This window comes from Montipora capricornis, chromosome 6 (genome assembly GCF_036669925.1).
Source record: "Montipora capricornis isolate CH-2021 chromosome 6, ASM3666992v2, whole genome shotgun sequence".
NCBI lineage: Eukaryota > Metazoa > Cnidaria > Anthozoa > Scleractinia > Acroporidae > Montipora > Montipora capricornis.
This window is the reverse complement of record NC_090888.1, coordinates 51,201,485-51,218,984: the sequence shown is the minus strand read 5'-3', so window position 1 is coordinate 51,218,984 and position 17,500 is coordinate 51,201,485. Positions and strand designations below refer to the sequence as shown.

The following is a 17,500-nucleotide window of genomic DNA, read 5'->3' as shown; positions in this document are numbered from 1 at the left end:
CGCGATATAAATTTCTGATTCCTTACTGTCAAAATACACCTGTCAGAGCATTGACTTTTCCCTCAGTTATTGTATTGTGGTTTATTACTTTTAAATGTCTCATTCAGCTCTAACTTTGCGGTATCGTGGAATTATGTTTTGAATGGCAATGCGAAGTTGTGTGTCACGGACCACTAGAATGCGGAACTATGTAAATGTTACCTCTTCGACGGAGTTACGGGCGGCTTGAATATACTGCAACATCCCGAAAGGCATAGGCGCAAATTCATATAGTTGGGCTTTCCAAAGCAGCATCTGTTAGTGCAAACTTGAGTATTTCGTCCAAATATCTTAACTTTCAGTAATGGGTAGTTAAATAAAGTGATAATAATAAATTAAAAAAAAAAGATTTTTTCCGGCCATATGTTTGCTTCACCCTGGGCTCTTTATACCTTTTCCCATGCAATTGTGAAAACGAATCGAAACTTAAAATCACAACTTGATGAAGTACAATTTTAAAAAGTCCTGAGAAGGACTGTTTTTGCTTAGAGTGACCGACTTTTCTAACAACCTGCGCGGATCAAAGTGATTGTTAGAGTCAATTATTTCGCTCTGCCTGTAGAATTCCGGATTCTGGCAAAACGAAGCCATGTCAGATCAATATAAGAGTAACAGACCAAAGTAGAAGGGAACAAAGATAACATGTTGATATTTGGCAGTATCATGATGAAATTCTAAATAAAAGTGTTAATCAAACGGAAAAAATAGTTTTGCAGAGATGCAAAGTACAGTTGTATAGCCAGGAATCACTTAGCGACAACTGAGACGGAACTTTCTATCATTAACATGAGCAAGTGAGCGAGAATGAACAAAGTAAAAATTGAGTATTGTATGTACCTTTTGCCACCTCATGCAGTTTCTTCAGGTTCTCTTTTGGCAAAGTGAAGGAGTAGCGGGAGGCGTTTGCAACACAGACAAAAAGCAGAATTGCAAAGATTGACTTCACTTTAGCTTTCATTTTTTCGAGATCCAGTCAAGATGGCAGCTCCTAGATCAGCGAGAGTGAATGCTCGGGACTGTGCACAACGCAAGTACCATTTAAGACAAAATTAACCTTATTTGTGTTATTCCAGAGAATGGTATAAAATTTTTTAATTGCAAATCAAGTCAACAAGTAAGGAGAACATAGATAACCATCGACGTCAAGGCCCACCAAGTGAACTGATCACATTTGATTCAATTAAGGAATTCTTCCAACCGAATGAGTTGGCGTTTTGGTTTCTTTAATGGGCCTCATGCTTGGGTTACCTTTGCGTTTCAATGCGGAAAAAGTTGCCCTTAATTAAATAATATAACAAAGAGTATAACGCAGGCATGAAGAGGTGCATTTCTGTTTATACTTTATTCATCGCTTTCCCAACAGTGAGAATAGCTCTAAATGACTTTTACATGATATCGCCGGCCGGGAATTGATCGAGCTGTTATCGAAATGCATCTATTTTGTGTAAGGCAACGCTTAATAAATGTCATTACAATATAAAATCATTACCATGCATAGTAATTTTGAGAGGCCAAATCAAGCGAAACAAGCGGAAAATACTGCTAAAGTCTCAGACACGATTACGGCTCGAAATTATTAAACTAAATCTAATAAACGCCTGGTAAGATAGGATGCAAAAATAAATGAAGTTTATTATATTAATCGTATAATCATTTCAAGTTGTTGAGCGTTTTCTTTTTGGAGTTGACAGGGCATTTAAATATAACGCGGAAAACTACTATTGTTATTGCGCATACGGTCTGCGCATCTCGAGATACTCAGATTTCCTATGGGTGGTGCTTATTAATACAAGGATATTTTTGCGCGGTTCAAAACTATGCGGAGAAAGGAGAACTTAGCAAGTGCTCTTGGTATCCAAAAAGAAAATTGGGGGTAACCACGCATTTTTCAGAGATAATTAAGCTTCAGTTTGGAAAAGAACGCCATACATTGCTTTGTATTAGCTTTTCACAAATATTGTTGATTAATCATCCTCAAGAAATGCGTGGTTACCCCCAATTTTCTCTTTGGATTTCAATAACACTCGTTAAGATCTGTTCTTCCCGCATAAACCGCGCAAAATACCTTTGAATTAGTAGGCACTATCCTTAAGGACGGTACCTACTAATTCAAAGATATTTTTGCCTCGGTTTATGATTATGCAAGAAATGTAGATCGAAATGCAACAAGAAAATTTGGGGTAACAACGCATTTTTCAAAAATATTCTAGCTTTGTGAGAAGGCGTAGGTGGGGGACAACATCAGAAGCTTTTGAAAAATCTGAGTGATAAGCATGTCCGTTTTAATACCGCTATCCATATTCAAGGCGATATGCTCCAAGGTGGTTACAAGCTGGGTATCGCGGGATCTCCCGTGTCTGAATCCGTATTGACAGTGAGTTAGGTTATTTAACTCCTCTAGATGGGTCAAGATGGCCGTTATACAAGATGTGTTCCATTGTTTTACAGACGACTGAAGTCAATGCAACCGGACGGTAATTTCCTGGGTCTAAAAACGTGACGCTTTCGGTCAGTGTAAAATGCACACAGCGGACCATGGGTAAAATGCAGACAAAGATAATGATGTAAATGTTGAAAAAGCCCAAACCCTTTAGAAATGCTAATCTTAGGCCTAATTAGGCATAGAACAATATTTAGGCTTAACTGTTAACACTTCTAAAGGGTTTCGCCTTTTCAACAGTTACATTTTAACCTTAGTCTGCATTTTAGAGGTCTCTTTTAACACACGAAAGGAAATGAGGTCAGGCCCACAAGCTTTCTTTGGATTTAACCGCTCTAAAAGTTTCAAAATACCAGCTTGTGAAATGTTTTTGACTCAATGTCAGAAAAAGGGTTGGCACTAGCAGTACTAATAGAGGTGTCCTCTCTTGTAAAAAAAAAAAAAAAAAACGGTTGAGTATTAATTATTTAGTATGTCAGCCTTGTCATCAGAAAAGACAGTGCAGACATCAACCTTCAATTTGGATACGTTGACTGTATCTTTCCTTCTTGATTTGATGTATCGCCAGAACTTTCTACCAGGGGCCGGTTCCTGAAAGGTGTAATAACTCTATTCCAGGGATAAATGTGCCTTATTCCAGGAATAGCTATATCCCCGGAATAAATTCTGTTTTGTTAGAATAGCAGATTTATCCCTGGAATAACTGTTATGCCTGGTATAGTTTATTCCTCCTTCAAGGAACCGGCCCCAGGTTTATAGTTGCATGGTTCTGACATTATCACATGTGGTATTTGTAATGAATACTCAACTTTTCGAGCTTTCAGTGCGTAACGTTCTCCAAATGAACACTAAGGCAAAATGTTCCGTAGTTATTAATGACCTACAATGAGAGCCCTACAATGGCCTAGAATTACCTACAATGGGCCACAATGGCCTACATCACTGTGGGTGTACTCTGGGCCATTCCTTGCGCAAGACGTTATGTATGTGGGTTGAGAAAGACTGGAACGTGTTTCAGGTTCAAGAAGGACTGGAGTTTAATTTCCGACCAAAATGGCGGACGAAGTGGAAATGAAACGTAATTGAATTGAAGAAACACCCTCATTTTCCATCTTTGAGATGCCTTCGTTTGGACAGATTGTTATCGGTCCTCCGGGGTCAGGTAAAAGCACATTTTGTGCTGGCATGAGCGATTTTTTGACCAGTCTAGGGAGAAAAGTTGCAGTGGTAAATCTTGATCCGGCAAATGAGTCGCTGTATTATAAATGTGCGGTAGATATCTCCACTCTTATAACTCTGGATGATGTAATGGAAAGTCTCAAGTTAGGACCAAACGGTGGACTGATATATTGCATTGAATACCTCGAGAAAAACATTGACTGGCTTGAAGCAAAGCTTAAAGAGCTAAGTGGACATTATTTTCTATTTGATTGCCCCGGTCAAGTGGAGCTCTATACTCATCACAATTCCGTTAGAAACGTGGTCAGACGATTGGAAAAGTGGGACTTCAGAGTAAGTTAAACTCTCTGAATTGTTTTAAAACTCCCCGAGTAACCATCAATTAATCATTCACTGAAGTTAACATTAATAATTGTTGTTAATGTTAACGACAAACCTTGTTAATTAATGTTAATGTGAGTAATCTTAATGTTAATTATTGATTACTACCAACACCTTCAATGCAATTTTACGGTGTTCACAGTCATTGCTGAAGATCACCATCATAACTGGCTTTCCTGTTAACTTGTTCCCATCTGGTGCTGTGTTTTGGTCAGTGATTGGTGAATGGCTACTTACTACACAGATAGCTATAATCCTGGAGGAAACAATTGAGACTTTGTTAACTTCTAAAAACATTTTCTTCCTAAACCCCCCCTTCCCCTCCCGTCCTTGCAAGGATGTTGAGATTCAGCTGGGTGACATTTGCATTTCTCCTTGAAGAACATTGTGTAGGGTGGGTGAGGCGGAGGTTGGATTGTTGGCCTTTGTTTTACAAATCAAGATCCAAAAGTTCATCAAATGGGAATGAAGATCTCAACCGCACATCGCAAGAAACATTTTTGGCTGGGTCTCTCCTGGAGTTGTATCACACATGTGCTTGTTTTTGGGATGCCAGATTATTTTGATGATCCTAAACTTTCTTTGGTTTTTTCTTCCTTCAGCTAACAGCAGTTCATCTTGTGGACGCTCATCACTGCAGTGATCCGGCAAAGTTTATTTCTGTTCTTCTCACCTCTTTATCCACTATGATCCACATTGAATTGCCACATGTTAATGTTCTTTCCAAGATTGATTTGGTGGAGCAATATGGAAAGCTAGGTAGTAAATTCCCGCCATTTATGTCTCTATGGCTGTATAGTTTGCAATATGCAATCACATCACGGTCTGCCAAGAGCCAGCATCAGGGTGACTTGCAACAATGTTATCATGATTTTATTTCGAATGCTGGAAGGTTTTCCCATAGTAGGGTGAATATCTGGGACAACGTCAATGTCACTCTAATTCAGTTGACAGTCTGACCCAAGTCATCATCGGTCATTGTATGAACACAAATGCATTTTGTGATTTACGGGCATGAGTGATCATTTTGAAAGTTTTGAAAATCTAATTTGAGAAAATGTAAAACATCTCGAGTGACCATAAATCACAAAATGCATGAGCAAGTTCATATGATTTTTTATTTACATTGGTGTATTATATACTCAACAAAATTACTCCATTGCTGTGTTTCCATGGCAACTTCTGTATTGCACTCTATAGCTTCTTTTGCACTCTATAACCTACATGTATTTATGCAGTCATCATTGACCAATCAAAAACACAGCATTCTATTGAGTATACCATAACTTATATTATTGCAAACTGAACTACACGAATATCAGATTTCCAGCATTTTCGTTGGCTCACCGGACACCGGTTATCAGTTTTCATTAAATTTTCAGCCTCGGTTAATGCATTTCTCGTGCTCTGATTGGTTAACTCGATCTCGGTTATCAGCTTACATACCTTAGTATGGCAAATGATTGTGCTAAGCATTGCTAAGCTAATTTTTTTTTTTTGCTGGAAAGCGGAATTTCTCTCTGAATAAAGCAAAAAATTATTTTTTTGTGTGGAAAGTTTGGATCAATTCTGATGTTTAGAAATGCTTTAGTGATGAGCCTGCGTCTGTTTGACCACTAGGTATTACACAAGTTACAACATTGCATCTTCATCAAGTTTTTTCGATTTCGCTCTGATTTTTTTGCTTCCTTTTCATACTTCTGAATTTTTGGAGTTTAAGGAATTTAATAAAACAGTTATTCCATTCGCGCTATTTGGATATGAGACTGGTTATAGCTAACTTGGAGCTACGAGCCTCGTTGGCTATTTACCATATCTCATATCCAACGCACGCTCATGGAATAATAACCATTATTGTTAAATACACCTGCTGTACCTACCATATACAGCGCGTCCTTGTAGAATAATAATTATCGTTAAATAAACTAAATTATCAGTGGGAAGCGGCTTTTTTGCAATAACTCAAAACCGGTCCAGTTCCCTTTAACATTGGGTGAAGGAACTTACTTCCTAGTCATGATGCACAATAACCCAGAGATGTTTCTTAAATGGTGATAGATTTATGAAGATCTATAATTTGCTTTATCCTTTTCAGCTTTTAATCTTGACTTTTACACTGATGTTCTGGACTTGAATTATTTATTGGACCACATAAAAGATGACCCATTTACACAAAAGTATAAGAAACTGAATGAAGCTCTAGTTGGGTTGGTGGAGGATTATGGCTTGGTGTCATTTAGAACTCTAGATGTTCAAGTAAGTGTCTTGTAGAGGTGACTGCCGAGATTGTGTAGCTGGCAGGATTTTTTTTATGTTCTTGTGCACAAGCTGGACAATTAATCTCACAAAATGAAATGAGCAGCAAAAGCCACAAATAAAAATTGTCTCATCCTAGTGTTTGTCCCGTTAGCTGAACAGGTTATTGAAAACCTTGTACATTAGGCATATAGGGGAAATTGCGTGCTCACATGACAACGGTTTGGAATTTTACACTTCTATGGAACCCTTCACTGTATAGCAAATTCACATTCATTAAGGTTACAGTATTTCTACTAATATTGATGAGGTTTTCTATATGTTTGTGACCAAATTGTCGCGCCGCTGCCATTTTAGGTCACGTTATTGTGTTTTTGACCAGTAAGTCTGAATAATAATTAACCTTTTCTTCAACGCGTCTTTAAGGGTCAGACCTCGGGATTTTGTTATTAAAATTAAACTGTTGACAAGCCAGGTTGGGCTGACCAGCTCATCAGCTAGCAGTTCCTAGCCTTTTAATTAGCGAAAGAGCGCACAAAATAGTCAAGCGAAAAGCCGAAAGCTGGAGCAAAGGAGCGCAGGGGAGTTGAGGCATCTCCCAAAGTCTCATTCGTTCCAGTCTCGCTGCGCTGTGCGCTTGCGCACGATTTTCGTGTCAAAACAATCGTAAAAGTGCTCGTATTCGATGTATTTTCAGTAAACCGTAACAACTTTGTGGTTTATTTTGTTCATTCTGCTACATGTATCTGGGGGCAGAACAAAAAGAATGCTGTTTCATTCTTTCCAAAACCAGAACAATTACATAAAAAGTAGGTAAACCGAGGATTTAGTGGATATCTATTCCGAAATTGTCGAAAAGAAAGCTCTCTGATTCTCTGTCTTTTTTAAGTCAAAGGAAAGCATGTACCAATTGATAAAATCAATCGATCAAGCCAATGGCTATGTATTTGGGGGACTTGAAGATGATAGGAGCAACTTCAGTCAGCTGATGTCTTCGGCGGTGGGAACTGATTTCGAGTTCTTCAGGTAAAGAAATTAAATTAATGGCGGTTTATTTCTAATATAAACCTAAGTCAATACATTGACCAGCCACAGCAGGTTTTAAATCAAAGAAGCCAAGCCTTTTGCAAGCTGTGTTAGTGAGCGCGGGAAACCCGTTGATAAACCAAACCATTTTGGGTTCAATTGCCGTTTCATGTGATTTGCTATTAGGGAGCTCAAGATTTTACGACGGCGACGGCAACAACAACGGCGCAAAACAATAATACCATTGGTTAAAAGAGCATAAATAATCGTGCTGCACGTGCAACACAGATTTTAGGACGGATTCTTGCACAAGGACGACGTGAAATTGCCAAATTTGAGGTTTTGACAACAACGTGAGCATGCAACAGAAATTTTTATATTCTCTATTTTCACTTTGTAACTGCTCGTAACAATTTATTTTTAGGATAGTGTAAGAAGTGAACGAGATTGAATAACAGCGAAAGAATTATGACAAAGAAAAGTGATATTTTGAGGTGACGTTTTCGTTGAAGTCGCCGTCGGAGATCTTAAGGTCCCTATTGGCTAATTGACTACGGTGATGCGTGATTTTCTGGCCAACCAATAAGTCACGGTTGAAGTGCAAAACCCGAGTGAGAAGTCGCGAAAAAATGAACTTTATACAATGAACTTTATTTAAATGTCAAGTCTACTAGACTGAGAACTACATGTACCCGTTCAGTCTTTCGAGCGGCTTAGGCAATCATTTGAAGGGAGAATGAAGAGAATTCTTATTCGTATACGCACAAGCTTTATTTCCAATTGAATTTTTAAGTAGCTGACACGCTAGTATCTTCGAGTATATCTTTCAGGAACAATGAAACCAAAATTGCATCAAGTTACAACAAGAGTGGATTAGACAAGAGGCTACCTGTAGCCTACACTTTGTTCGAAAGATTTTTAGCCGACTTCCTTTAAGTTCACGGTAATTCAGTGGGTTTTTTTATGTTACAATATCTTGGTAAATATCCAATTTCAATTCCACAGTCCACATTCCTTGACCCGATGATAGGTTTAAGTGCGAGCGTAAATATGTGTTTACATTAAAACTGTTGTTAACGGCATTGGATTCCAATCAAAACCAGAAAACAGATGCTTTGCAAGTCTACCATGATATTTTAAAATATTTAATACTTTTTCTTAATAATACTGGAAGAATTATAAAATAACGATATTCCCCCCCCCCACCCAACAAAAAAATTAAAAAAACGGAGTCGAATCCTGTTGTTGTTGTTGGTGTTGTTATGGCATGGGTGGGCTCCCCAGCACAGTCACAAATTAGTCTATTTTTAGAATACCCGTTCCCGCCAAAATCAGTCGTCATATCCCTGAAAAAAACATGGCAGAAACAGTCACGCGTGACATGGCTTCTTATTGGTTAAAATCGGCGGCCCTTTGTTTGTTTCGCGCGCAAAGTGTATCTAAAAATAAATCCAATTGTTACTGTGCTGGGGCAAGACCGCAAAGTGATAGATCAACACTCTTGGTTAAAAATGTATGTGTTAATATTCTGTAAAATGTGGGATTGGGATCGATGGAGTTCCATTTGTTATCAGCTGAATACGTAAAAGAATGTAGGCCGTTTGTTGTGTGCCTTGATGTATCAGATTGGGATCTAAGAATGAATGTGTTGTTTAAGTAAGCAACGAACAAGTGTTTGCTGAAGTAAAGACATCGAAACACATGCAGTCATGTTACAGTGTTCTGAATTTTTCCTGTTTTAAAGACTTGTCGCAACAAGGCCTAAAAGAGTATCGTATCCCGGTTCCCAGTACTTTAATGTGAATCCGAACGTACGCATGTTCAGATCTTGCAGGTTTTTGTTCTAGGCCCCTGCTATTTAGCTTGCTTTGGTGTTCGAAGAAGGTGGCTTGACTGACACTGTAGTGAGTTCTATTAGTGTTTGGGGTGTAAAGATGTCTGCCGCTGGTTGCTAGTTATAATGTATCTTTTGCTTGTGAACCCAAGCCGTTCTTAGTAGTTACCGGCTTTGTTTTTGCTCCTTATTGGTTGGTCCTTTAAATGTAATGAAGTCTTTTTTAGGGCGTCAAATTACATGCTGTCACTTTTTTCCCCCAATAATTTCAGAACAGCAGCAGTTCAAGAGAAATACATGGAGGAAGAAGAAGACAAGTCCTAGTTTTTTCAAACTGTTCTCAAGCAAAAAGGAAAAAAACCGCGGAAATTGCTGGCTTGTCTATTGAAAGAAACTGCCCAGTGCCTCTTTGGAAGTTGCGGAGGATGCGTGCCAGTGGCCCGTTTCTCGAACGTCCCGAAACTTTATGGGCCGTTTTTGGGTGTTGCAATTCCCTTTGTATCTCAAAAACGGAGAGGATTTAAGTCGTAAAACTTTACAGGCATTTTTTTGTTACTTTGAAAACACGTTGAAAGATCGGCTTTCCAAAACAAGCGGTTGGCACTTTCACAAATGCCCTCTCGGGCCCAAAAATTTATCGGGGCATTCGAGAAACGGGCCCCAGGCCCCAATCAACTCTCGGTCAGTGATAATAACTGATCGAGATGTTTGGAAATACCCTACTTGTCCTGCGCTTTTCAGGAGAACGTTTGGAAAACCATATCGCTTTTTCTTGGAGCAATACCGCCGACAGCCCGTAGAAATGTTTCCAGATCTCATTCGATCACAGTGATGTTAGAAAATTCAGTTGTTTAAAATTTGTTCAATTAACTGACCCTAAAAGTAAATAAACACTCTATCCAAGGGTAAGAAACTTTTCTCGCACAATTGAAAAAAAACTATATGAGAAATCTCATATTCAATAAGTAGAAATACAATCATTGTTTCATTAAATTTTAGTAAAGTATGACCATATGGATACTTGGGAGTTTCGCTTCCCGCCACAACTCTGATAACCGAGATTCAATGAGCCAAAACACCAGAAACCGAGGTTGAAAAGTATAATTTTGTGGAGATACAGTCACGATCTTTTGCTGGTTCGAGGGCAAACTCAGTGAATGCCTCGTTTCTGGTGTTGAATTGAAGGGTACAGCTTACATACTGCTAAGAGTAAAACCCTACGATGGACTAGCATCCTGACCAGGGCTGAGTAGCAATACACACGACTTTTTAACGATCCCGGCGTTAAAAAGTAAATCATGTTTTAAGATACCCCATGCATGTATAGGAGGTTTTCACGTGACATCATCGCCGCCATGTTGGTGGACGAAAACAAAAGATCTCTCATTATATAACTCCTTTTGTTCGTCCACCACCACAGCATTGCAGCATTGTTATCTGACTTTGTTTCTCTAGAGATTTGTTGCAAGCCACCTATAGATGGTTTTAACCTGACGTCACAGCAACCACGTTGGTGCACAGAACAATAGAGAAAAAGGTCTTGTGCCCATCTTGATACTCGACGGATTTTATGCGTCTTATACAGTTCGTCCATTTTTTTACTTTAGAGTGTAATGTGAAGAGCTAAGTTTCTACCACATATGAACCATGTGAGCGTTAGCCCACACAAGGACAGAGAAAAACTCTGACCAGGGTGGGAATTGAACCCAAGACCTTCGGGTTAGATCTCCGCCGCTCTACCGACTGAGCTACAAGGTCAGACGGGAGCAGGCCGTGGGAACTGAAGATGTTTAAAGTCACGACAATGAACATGTACAAGTACAGGAAGGATGGCGTTTTTGCAAACGTTAACGTTGGCCGTGTAGCACTCTAATCAGTTAAGTCTGTTCAATTATAAATGCTACACGGCCAACGTTTGCAAAAACGTAATCCTTCCTGTACTTGCACAGTCTTTACATTAGACGGATAACATGAGAGACCCATAATAGGCAACTTTCACGATAGCGTCATTTGACTACTACTACCAGAATTCAGTTTAAATATAACAATAGCTCTAAATAGCATGAAACAAGCAAAACCTGTAGGAATCAAATGGCGTCATTATGCAAATGTCATATTCATCTAGACGGATATCGTCTGTAGTATAAAACGGTGAATAATAGCGTTTCACAGTATAAAATGCATAGTTAATTACATAATTTCGTTTGCAGTTTGAAATAAATAAGCACGAGGAAATTTTTTAGACAGACAAAATTGAACGAGTCCGTAGACTGAATGCAAGTTTGTAGTCTGAAAGTCTTACAAGTGCTTATTAAGACCAAATTACATGATGCATGGAAAAAGAAGACAGGAAATCAGCACTGGGAAATTTTGGCAGCGCTTGCTTTAATTTTCTATGAAGTTCATTCAACGGATTGGTTAAAAAATTACGTTTGTCAAATTCAAACTTTTACAACTAGACATTATCCAAAACTCATTCAAAAGTAAACATGAAAACGTGCGTTTGTAATTTGCACTCCTGCTACAAATTGGCACCCGTGTTACACGAGGACTGGAATTTCTTTTAGCCAATCAGAACTGAGTAATTTTATTTCATGCATAGCTTCTTGCATATTGCATATCATTGGAGTGTTAACAAAGGGCCCTCCCTACCGTAAGGCATGCTTTTATCTATGGCAATGATGTCGGTTAACACTTAAGGGGACTTAATGAGAAGCCCTTTGTGTCTGTAGTAATGAAAGCGACACCACGAGCCAAGAAAATGAAACCATTGAAGAAACCTCATGCTTATTACGGAACTACCGAAAGAGGCGGAAATGACTAATAGAGAGTTACGAAAAGCCGAAAATCGACTCTCAATCAATGGCATCTGGCTGCGGGCAGATACCATCGATAGGAATGACCTCTGGTACCCTTCCCTCTCATTGAAGTGGATGAATAAAGTTTAACAAAGTCTAAGAAGCCACGGCAACGACAAAACAACACAGGGAGCAGGGGTGGCGCAGTGGTGAGAGCACTCACCACCCACTTATAATTATGTGGCCCGGGTTCGATTCTTGGTCCCGGCGTCCTATGTGGGTTGAGTTTGTTATTGGTTCTCTCCTACTCCGGTTTTCCTAGAATAATATCATTGGTTAAAAGAGGAAAAATACTCGTGCTGCGCTTCGGGCACGGCAATTTTAGCACATATTTTCAGGTAGCTCTGCATAACGACGAGAAATCACCAAATTTCAGGTTTCAACAGATGAGAACTATAATCCTTTGGCTTCGTCTCCTAACCCTAGTTACTTTAATACAAATTTTTAAATCTAAACCTAAATAATCAAGGATGCAAGCGATGTACCTGCGTGGCATCTCTCTTTTCTACCGAAGCAATTTATTCTTTATACATCGGAATATTGCTCGTTATTCATTATCACATTCATAATTTTATTTTTCCGATTAGTCCTTGTTCCTTTTTTGCACCGTTAAGACTTGATATTTATCAAATGCTCAGCCCGTGCAGTTGACAACAAAGCACTAAAAGTTTCCAAATTATCCATCTCGGACTCGATTAAAGCGACCTCTCCTCTTGCGGGTAGTTTCCTTGGAAACTCTCCCGGTTTTTATTCATAGTGGTATACTTTGAATGAATCGAAGAGCTGATCTAATTCCCTAGGAAACCTTAGGCTCGTAGCGGGTATTGTTTTCGCTGTGCCAAGTAAGAGTTCTATTCATTAATACCGAAACCATTAACAGGTTAATTGCAGTTCCAAATACTGTACGTTGAAATCGAAGTTGTCAGTCTTATTTTTTCAGACGAAACGAAAAAGAGTGACAATGGCTTTTCGCGACCGAACCAAGAAATTTGTTCTAGTTTTAATTATATTTGCGACGGTTGGTTGTATAATCTGGAAGTATCCGCAAGCCCCAAAAGGTAAGGAAGTCAGTCTTTTACAAAACTGGGCTTTTTTCCCACGATGATCTCATTTTAACTCAAAACTCACCAAAACTAAACTCGTTCGGTGGACCCAATGAATTTAAGGCGAAACGGAAACACTCAATGATTATCGTTGGAAGTACACGGCAAGTCAAATTAAAAAGGATATTTGAAAATATAATTTTGGACAAAACCGCGATGCTGGGTTCTCTATTTTATACCGGAAAATGTCATCGAAATTTTCCGAGAGGAGAGAGTAAAGAATAAATAGTTTTTATTCCGGAAAATAACCATTCGTAAGCTGCCTTTGTTCAGTGTCGACGAAAAGCCAAAACGGCAAACTTCACATCTGTAACAATTAATTAGACTGATCCTATTAATTTTTTTTTCCGTTCCCCTAGGCTGTTAGTATTTAGGGTGAATATTTTTCTCTCCTTTTTTTTGAAGTCATCTTGTAGCTGTAAAAGTTTGGGGTACGCACAATTTGATGATCTTGATGTGAAAGTTGTAAACCGTTTAAAAATACTGTTTACAAGTAATAAAAAGCTAAAACTAAATATGCAATGAAGAGTATCAAATCATAAACAAACCAATTAAACACTTAAGCTTTAAAGTTTGAAGTAGCGTTGACGGCTTTAAATTTCAATAATTCGGAATATATATTGTGAATTAGTAGACGAGCTAGAGCCACAAGCCCCTCAGGTTTTGTCGCAGGTTTTGGACACGTAGCACGCAGAAGAGAAACAACTCAGGGTTTTAATTTATGCGAATATATATTCTCATACCCAGTAAAATAATTTGAACAGACTGGTTGAGCAGGAGAAATGACTGACAGATAAATGATATATAATGAAGAACTTTTTAAACCTCACACAAATAGGTTTTTCCAATAGTAAAAATGGTCATAGTTTTTTTTCTTTCTTAGCGGTCACGTCACTTGCCATTTTTGTCTTGAATTCAGGATTAAATAGGCATAAGTTTTTCCATTATGCCTATTTCTTTCTTCTGAATTTATAGTCTTCGTCATCAGAGGAACCGCTCCCTGTTGGTTGACTTGTTCTAAAATAATTTTAAGACTTCGTTCACTATCTTTTAATCATTTATTTTTTGAAAAAAAAACAATATCTTTAGAACCTTTAGTTATTTTCATTTGCTGGTAATTGGGATATTTCCATTTGGCGGGCGTGTCTGGTGTTTGGAATAGAGATCTTCTTAGATCGACGCATTCAAATTGTTCGATTGTGGTCACATACTAAAAGTTAAAAATTCTGTGCTCGGCTCAACTTGGATAACACTAGATTTTCATACGGAACCTTCTGGTTTGAATCTCGCTGTGAGTACCAACCGATTTGTTTTGATGGCTGGCTAACAACTTCACCATGTAAAACGCCAACCTGGCTGTCGGGCTCCTTATATTTGGTCTTTTTACACTGCAGAATATTATTTTGTAGAGGTTGCCTCACATACATACTTTCATGTATACGTGCACATTAATTGTCTTCTCCCCGTAGAGGCTTTTCGGGGCCAATGAAAAGAAATCAACGAAACAACAACAATTAACGAATGAAATAAAAGGAATTATATTGAACTGCGGATATGAAATCAAGTGAAGCTATGATCATCATAGCTTCATTTGTTTTATGATGATAGCTTCACTTGATTTCATATGCGCAGTTCAATATATGACTCCTTCCATATATCATTTCATTCGTTGATTCATTCATTCAAACCCCGTTAAAATCCTGAAATTTTCAGGCTTTTCTACGCAATTGCTAAAATTGCGTTCGTAACTGCAGGGATCATAGCTTCACTTGACCGTGAAAACAATTGTGAAGAGTTCCAACTGGCTGGACTGGTGGACTCAGTTTTTACAAGTGTTTCCGACGAAGAAGTTGAACAATGGGCTATCCAGCAGGGTCAAATTCAACGAGTGGTCAGAACGGGGCTTGAACGCTGGGCTCTACCAATGACCCAGTGTAATTCAAGCCTGCTATATCAACGCGCACAAATGAAAGTTGTCTACTTAAAACAATGATATCATTGGTTAAAAGAGCATAAATAATCGTGCTGCACGTGCGGCACGGATTTTAGCTCATATTTTTGCGGTTCTCTGCGTGACGACGACGAGAAATCACTAAATTTTAGGTTTTGACGACAACGTTAGCATGCAACAGAGAATCTGTCATTCTCTATTTTCAGTCTGAAACCGCTCGTACCAATTTATTTTTTGGATACTTCGCCCACATTGTACGACGTGAACAAGATGGAATAATCGCGAAAAACTTTTACTAGGGCAAAGTTCTATTTTGAATTGACGTTTTCATCGACGTCGCCGTCGTAGATCTTAAGCTCCCTACATGTAATTACTCTACGAGGGCGCGCAGGATATGAAGTGATAGATAACCAACGAAACGCGGCGTAGCGCCGTGTTGGTTATAATCATTTCATATCCAGCAGGTTATGGACATTGAAGGGTTGGGAGACCGGGACTTGATTATCCCAGAAGACATCTTAAAATTCTTCTCGCACCAACCTGTATAACTTTTTCTCACCGAATTCGAGGGTCGAACTGAACATTTTACCGCCTCGTGTTTAGTATTACAGCTCAATCAATTGATGACCTCCTGCTTTTACGCTTGGGCCATAAATTAATAAACTGAAAAAAAAAACACGGCCTGTTTACGTTCAGTAAAACCTTTGTAAGTTGGTACTGTGAAAACGTAGGAACCACATGGCATATAATTTGCTCCATTCCTCCTCACTAGTTTTTGCTCTTCCAGTTGATCTCTGACACTAACGTAACGTCACTCCTTGAAACCTTCCATCATCGAACGATCAACTGAATGACTAAACGACTGACTGACTGGTTTACTGACTGACTGACTGATTGACTGGTTTACTAACTGACTAGCTGACTGGCTGACTGACTGACAGATTAACTGGTTCGACTGACTGACTGATTAACTGGTTGACTGACTGGCTGACTGACTGGTTTACTGACTGAATGACTGCGGAATGGCTGGCTGACTGACTGACAGATTGACTGGTTGACTGATTGACTGACTGACTGATTCACTGCATGGTTGACTGACTGACTGACTGACTGACTGACTGACTGAGTGACAGATTGACTGGTTGACTGACCGATTGACTGGTTGACTAACTGGCTGGTTGACAGACTGACTGACTGACTGACAGACAGATTGACTGGTGGACGGACTGACTGACTTAAGAGTCAACTGAGTTACTGACTGCTCGACTGGCCGGTTGACTGATAATTTGAATGACTGGGTGACAAAGTCATTAACTGAAAGATCTGACTTGATTTATACATCAACAGACTGAATGACTGACCAAGTGACGAACTGAGTGTTCGATTGACTGACGAACATTGATTGAACATCTCATTGCCTAAATCAATATAAATAATTACTCCTGATGCTTTTATCATTACCAGGAGACTGGAGCCCTGCATGGTTAAGCTCCCAAATGAGGCAAAGACAGCGTCTTTTGAGAGAGAATTGCTCAAAGAAACCGCCAAACCCGTCTTTCATCGAGGAAGCTGATTTCACACGTTTTATCGTAATTGAGAAGTTGAAGTTCGTCTTTTGTTTTATTCCAAAAGTCTCGTGTACAACTTGGAAGAACGTCCTATACAGAGCGGAGAATGATGGAAAAGGGATCGACACTTACGCCCACGATAAGAAAATTTTCAAGTGGCTAAAAGATTACACTCCTGAGAAGAGAAAGGAAATCCTGGAGACTTACTACAAAGCCATGTTTGTTCGTGAACCTATTGAAAGACTGGCATCCGCCTACAAGGACCAGAAGAAACAAGGTTGGTTTAAGCAAATGTTTCACCCAGGCGTCAGTCATGACGAAGTAAAACGCACCGACACCTCATTCTCCGAGTTCATGAGAAAGGATCTTCTACGAAACGACAAAACGTCACTTGAAACTAACCAGCACTGGCGTGCATACGAACTTATTTGTCCTTGTGAAGTGAATTATGATTTTATAGGACACTTTGAAAATTTGCCCATGGAAGCACCTCAGCTCTTAAAGATCATAGGCGTTGATAAATTTGTTACTTTTCCAGATTACCGTCCATCAAAATCACAACCTTACATTCTGGAATACTATTCCCAACTTACAAAAGATGAACTGTTGAAAGTAGGTAAAATTTTTGAGTTAGATTTCAAACTATATGGCTACGATTTTCCTGGTCCTGTAGAAGGACTGTTGAGGAATAAGACCATCACAGAAGAAGCGCTTCGGCAAAAATATTGAATAGATAGATAGATACTTTTATAGATATTGCGCAGGCAATTAGGGCTGAATTGTGCATTACAAGTAATAACAATTGGTTTAGGATAAATAAACTATCAAAACTTAATAGGAAAATATAGAGGTATAGAGCAGTTTT

The 17,500-nt window shown here is 38.9% G+C and overlaps 3 protein-coding genes across 4 annotated transcripts in view; 2 read left to right on the top strand and 1 right to left on the bottom strand.

Annotated features, from left to right (window-relative positions):
• The window catches only part of LOC138052434 (uncharacterized), a 20,944-nt gene extending 19,860 nt beyond the window's left edge, over positions 1 to 1,084 (bottom strand). Inside the window, exon 1 of the mRNA XM_068898929.1 lies at positions 877 to 1,084. Coding sequence (XP_068755030.1) covers positions 877 to 997 — 121 coding nt within the window. The 5' untranslated portion in view covers positions 998 to 1,084. The remainder of the gene's footprint in view (positions 1 to 876) is intronic.
• A 2,421-nt stretch (positions 1,085 to 3,505) lies between these two features.
• On the top strand, positions 3,506 to 10,160 carry LOC138052411 (GPN-loop GTPase 2-like). 2 transcript variants are annotated; one of them, XM_068898900.1, is made up of 6 exons: positions 3,512 to 3,991; positions 4,642 to 4,798; positions 6,135 to 6,295; positions 7,185 to 7,321; positions 8,152 to 8,264; positions 9,428 to 10,160. In XM_068898900.1, exons 1-5 carry the CDS (start codon positions 3,599 to 3,601, stop codon positions 8,255 to 8,257), a joined length of 954 nt encoding a protein of 317 aa, XP_068755001.1. In that variant the 5' UTR covers positions 3,512 to 3,598; the 3' UTR covers positions 8,258 to 8,264; positions 9,428 to 10,160. The 2 variants fall into 2 exon arrangements, with proteins under 2 accessions (XP_068755002.1, XP_068755001.1); XM_068898901.1 differs by lacking the exon at positions 8,152 to 8,264 and having other exon boundaries at positions 3,506 to 3,991.
• A 2,715-nt stretch (positions 10,161 to 12,875) lies between these two features.
• The window catches only part of LOC138052412 (carbohydrate sulfotransferase 10-like), a 4,897-nt gene continuing 272 nt past the window's right edge, over positions 12,876 to 17,500 (top strand). The window contains exons 1-2 of the mRNA XM_068898902.1: positions 12,876 to 13,071; positions 16,532 to 17,500. The exon at positions 16,532 to 17,500 is cut by the window's right edge and continues 272 nt beyond it. Of these exons, the coding sequence (XP_068755003.1) occupies positions 12,975 to 13,071; positions 16,532 to 17,364 (930 nt within the window). The 5' untranslated portion in view covers positions 12,876 to 12,974 and the 3' untranslated portion in view covers positions 17,365 to 17,500. The remainder of the gene's footprint in view (positions 13,072 to 16,531) is intronic.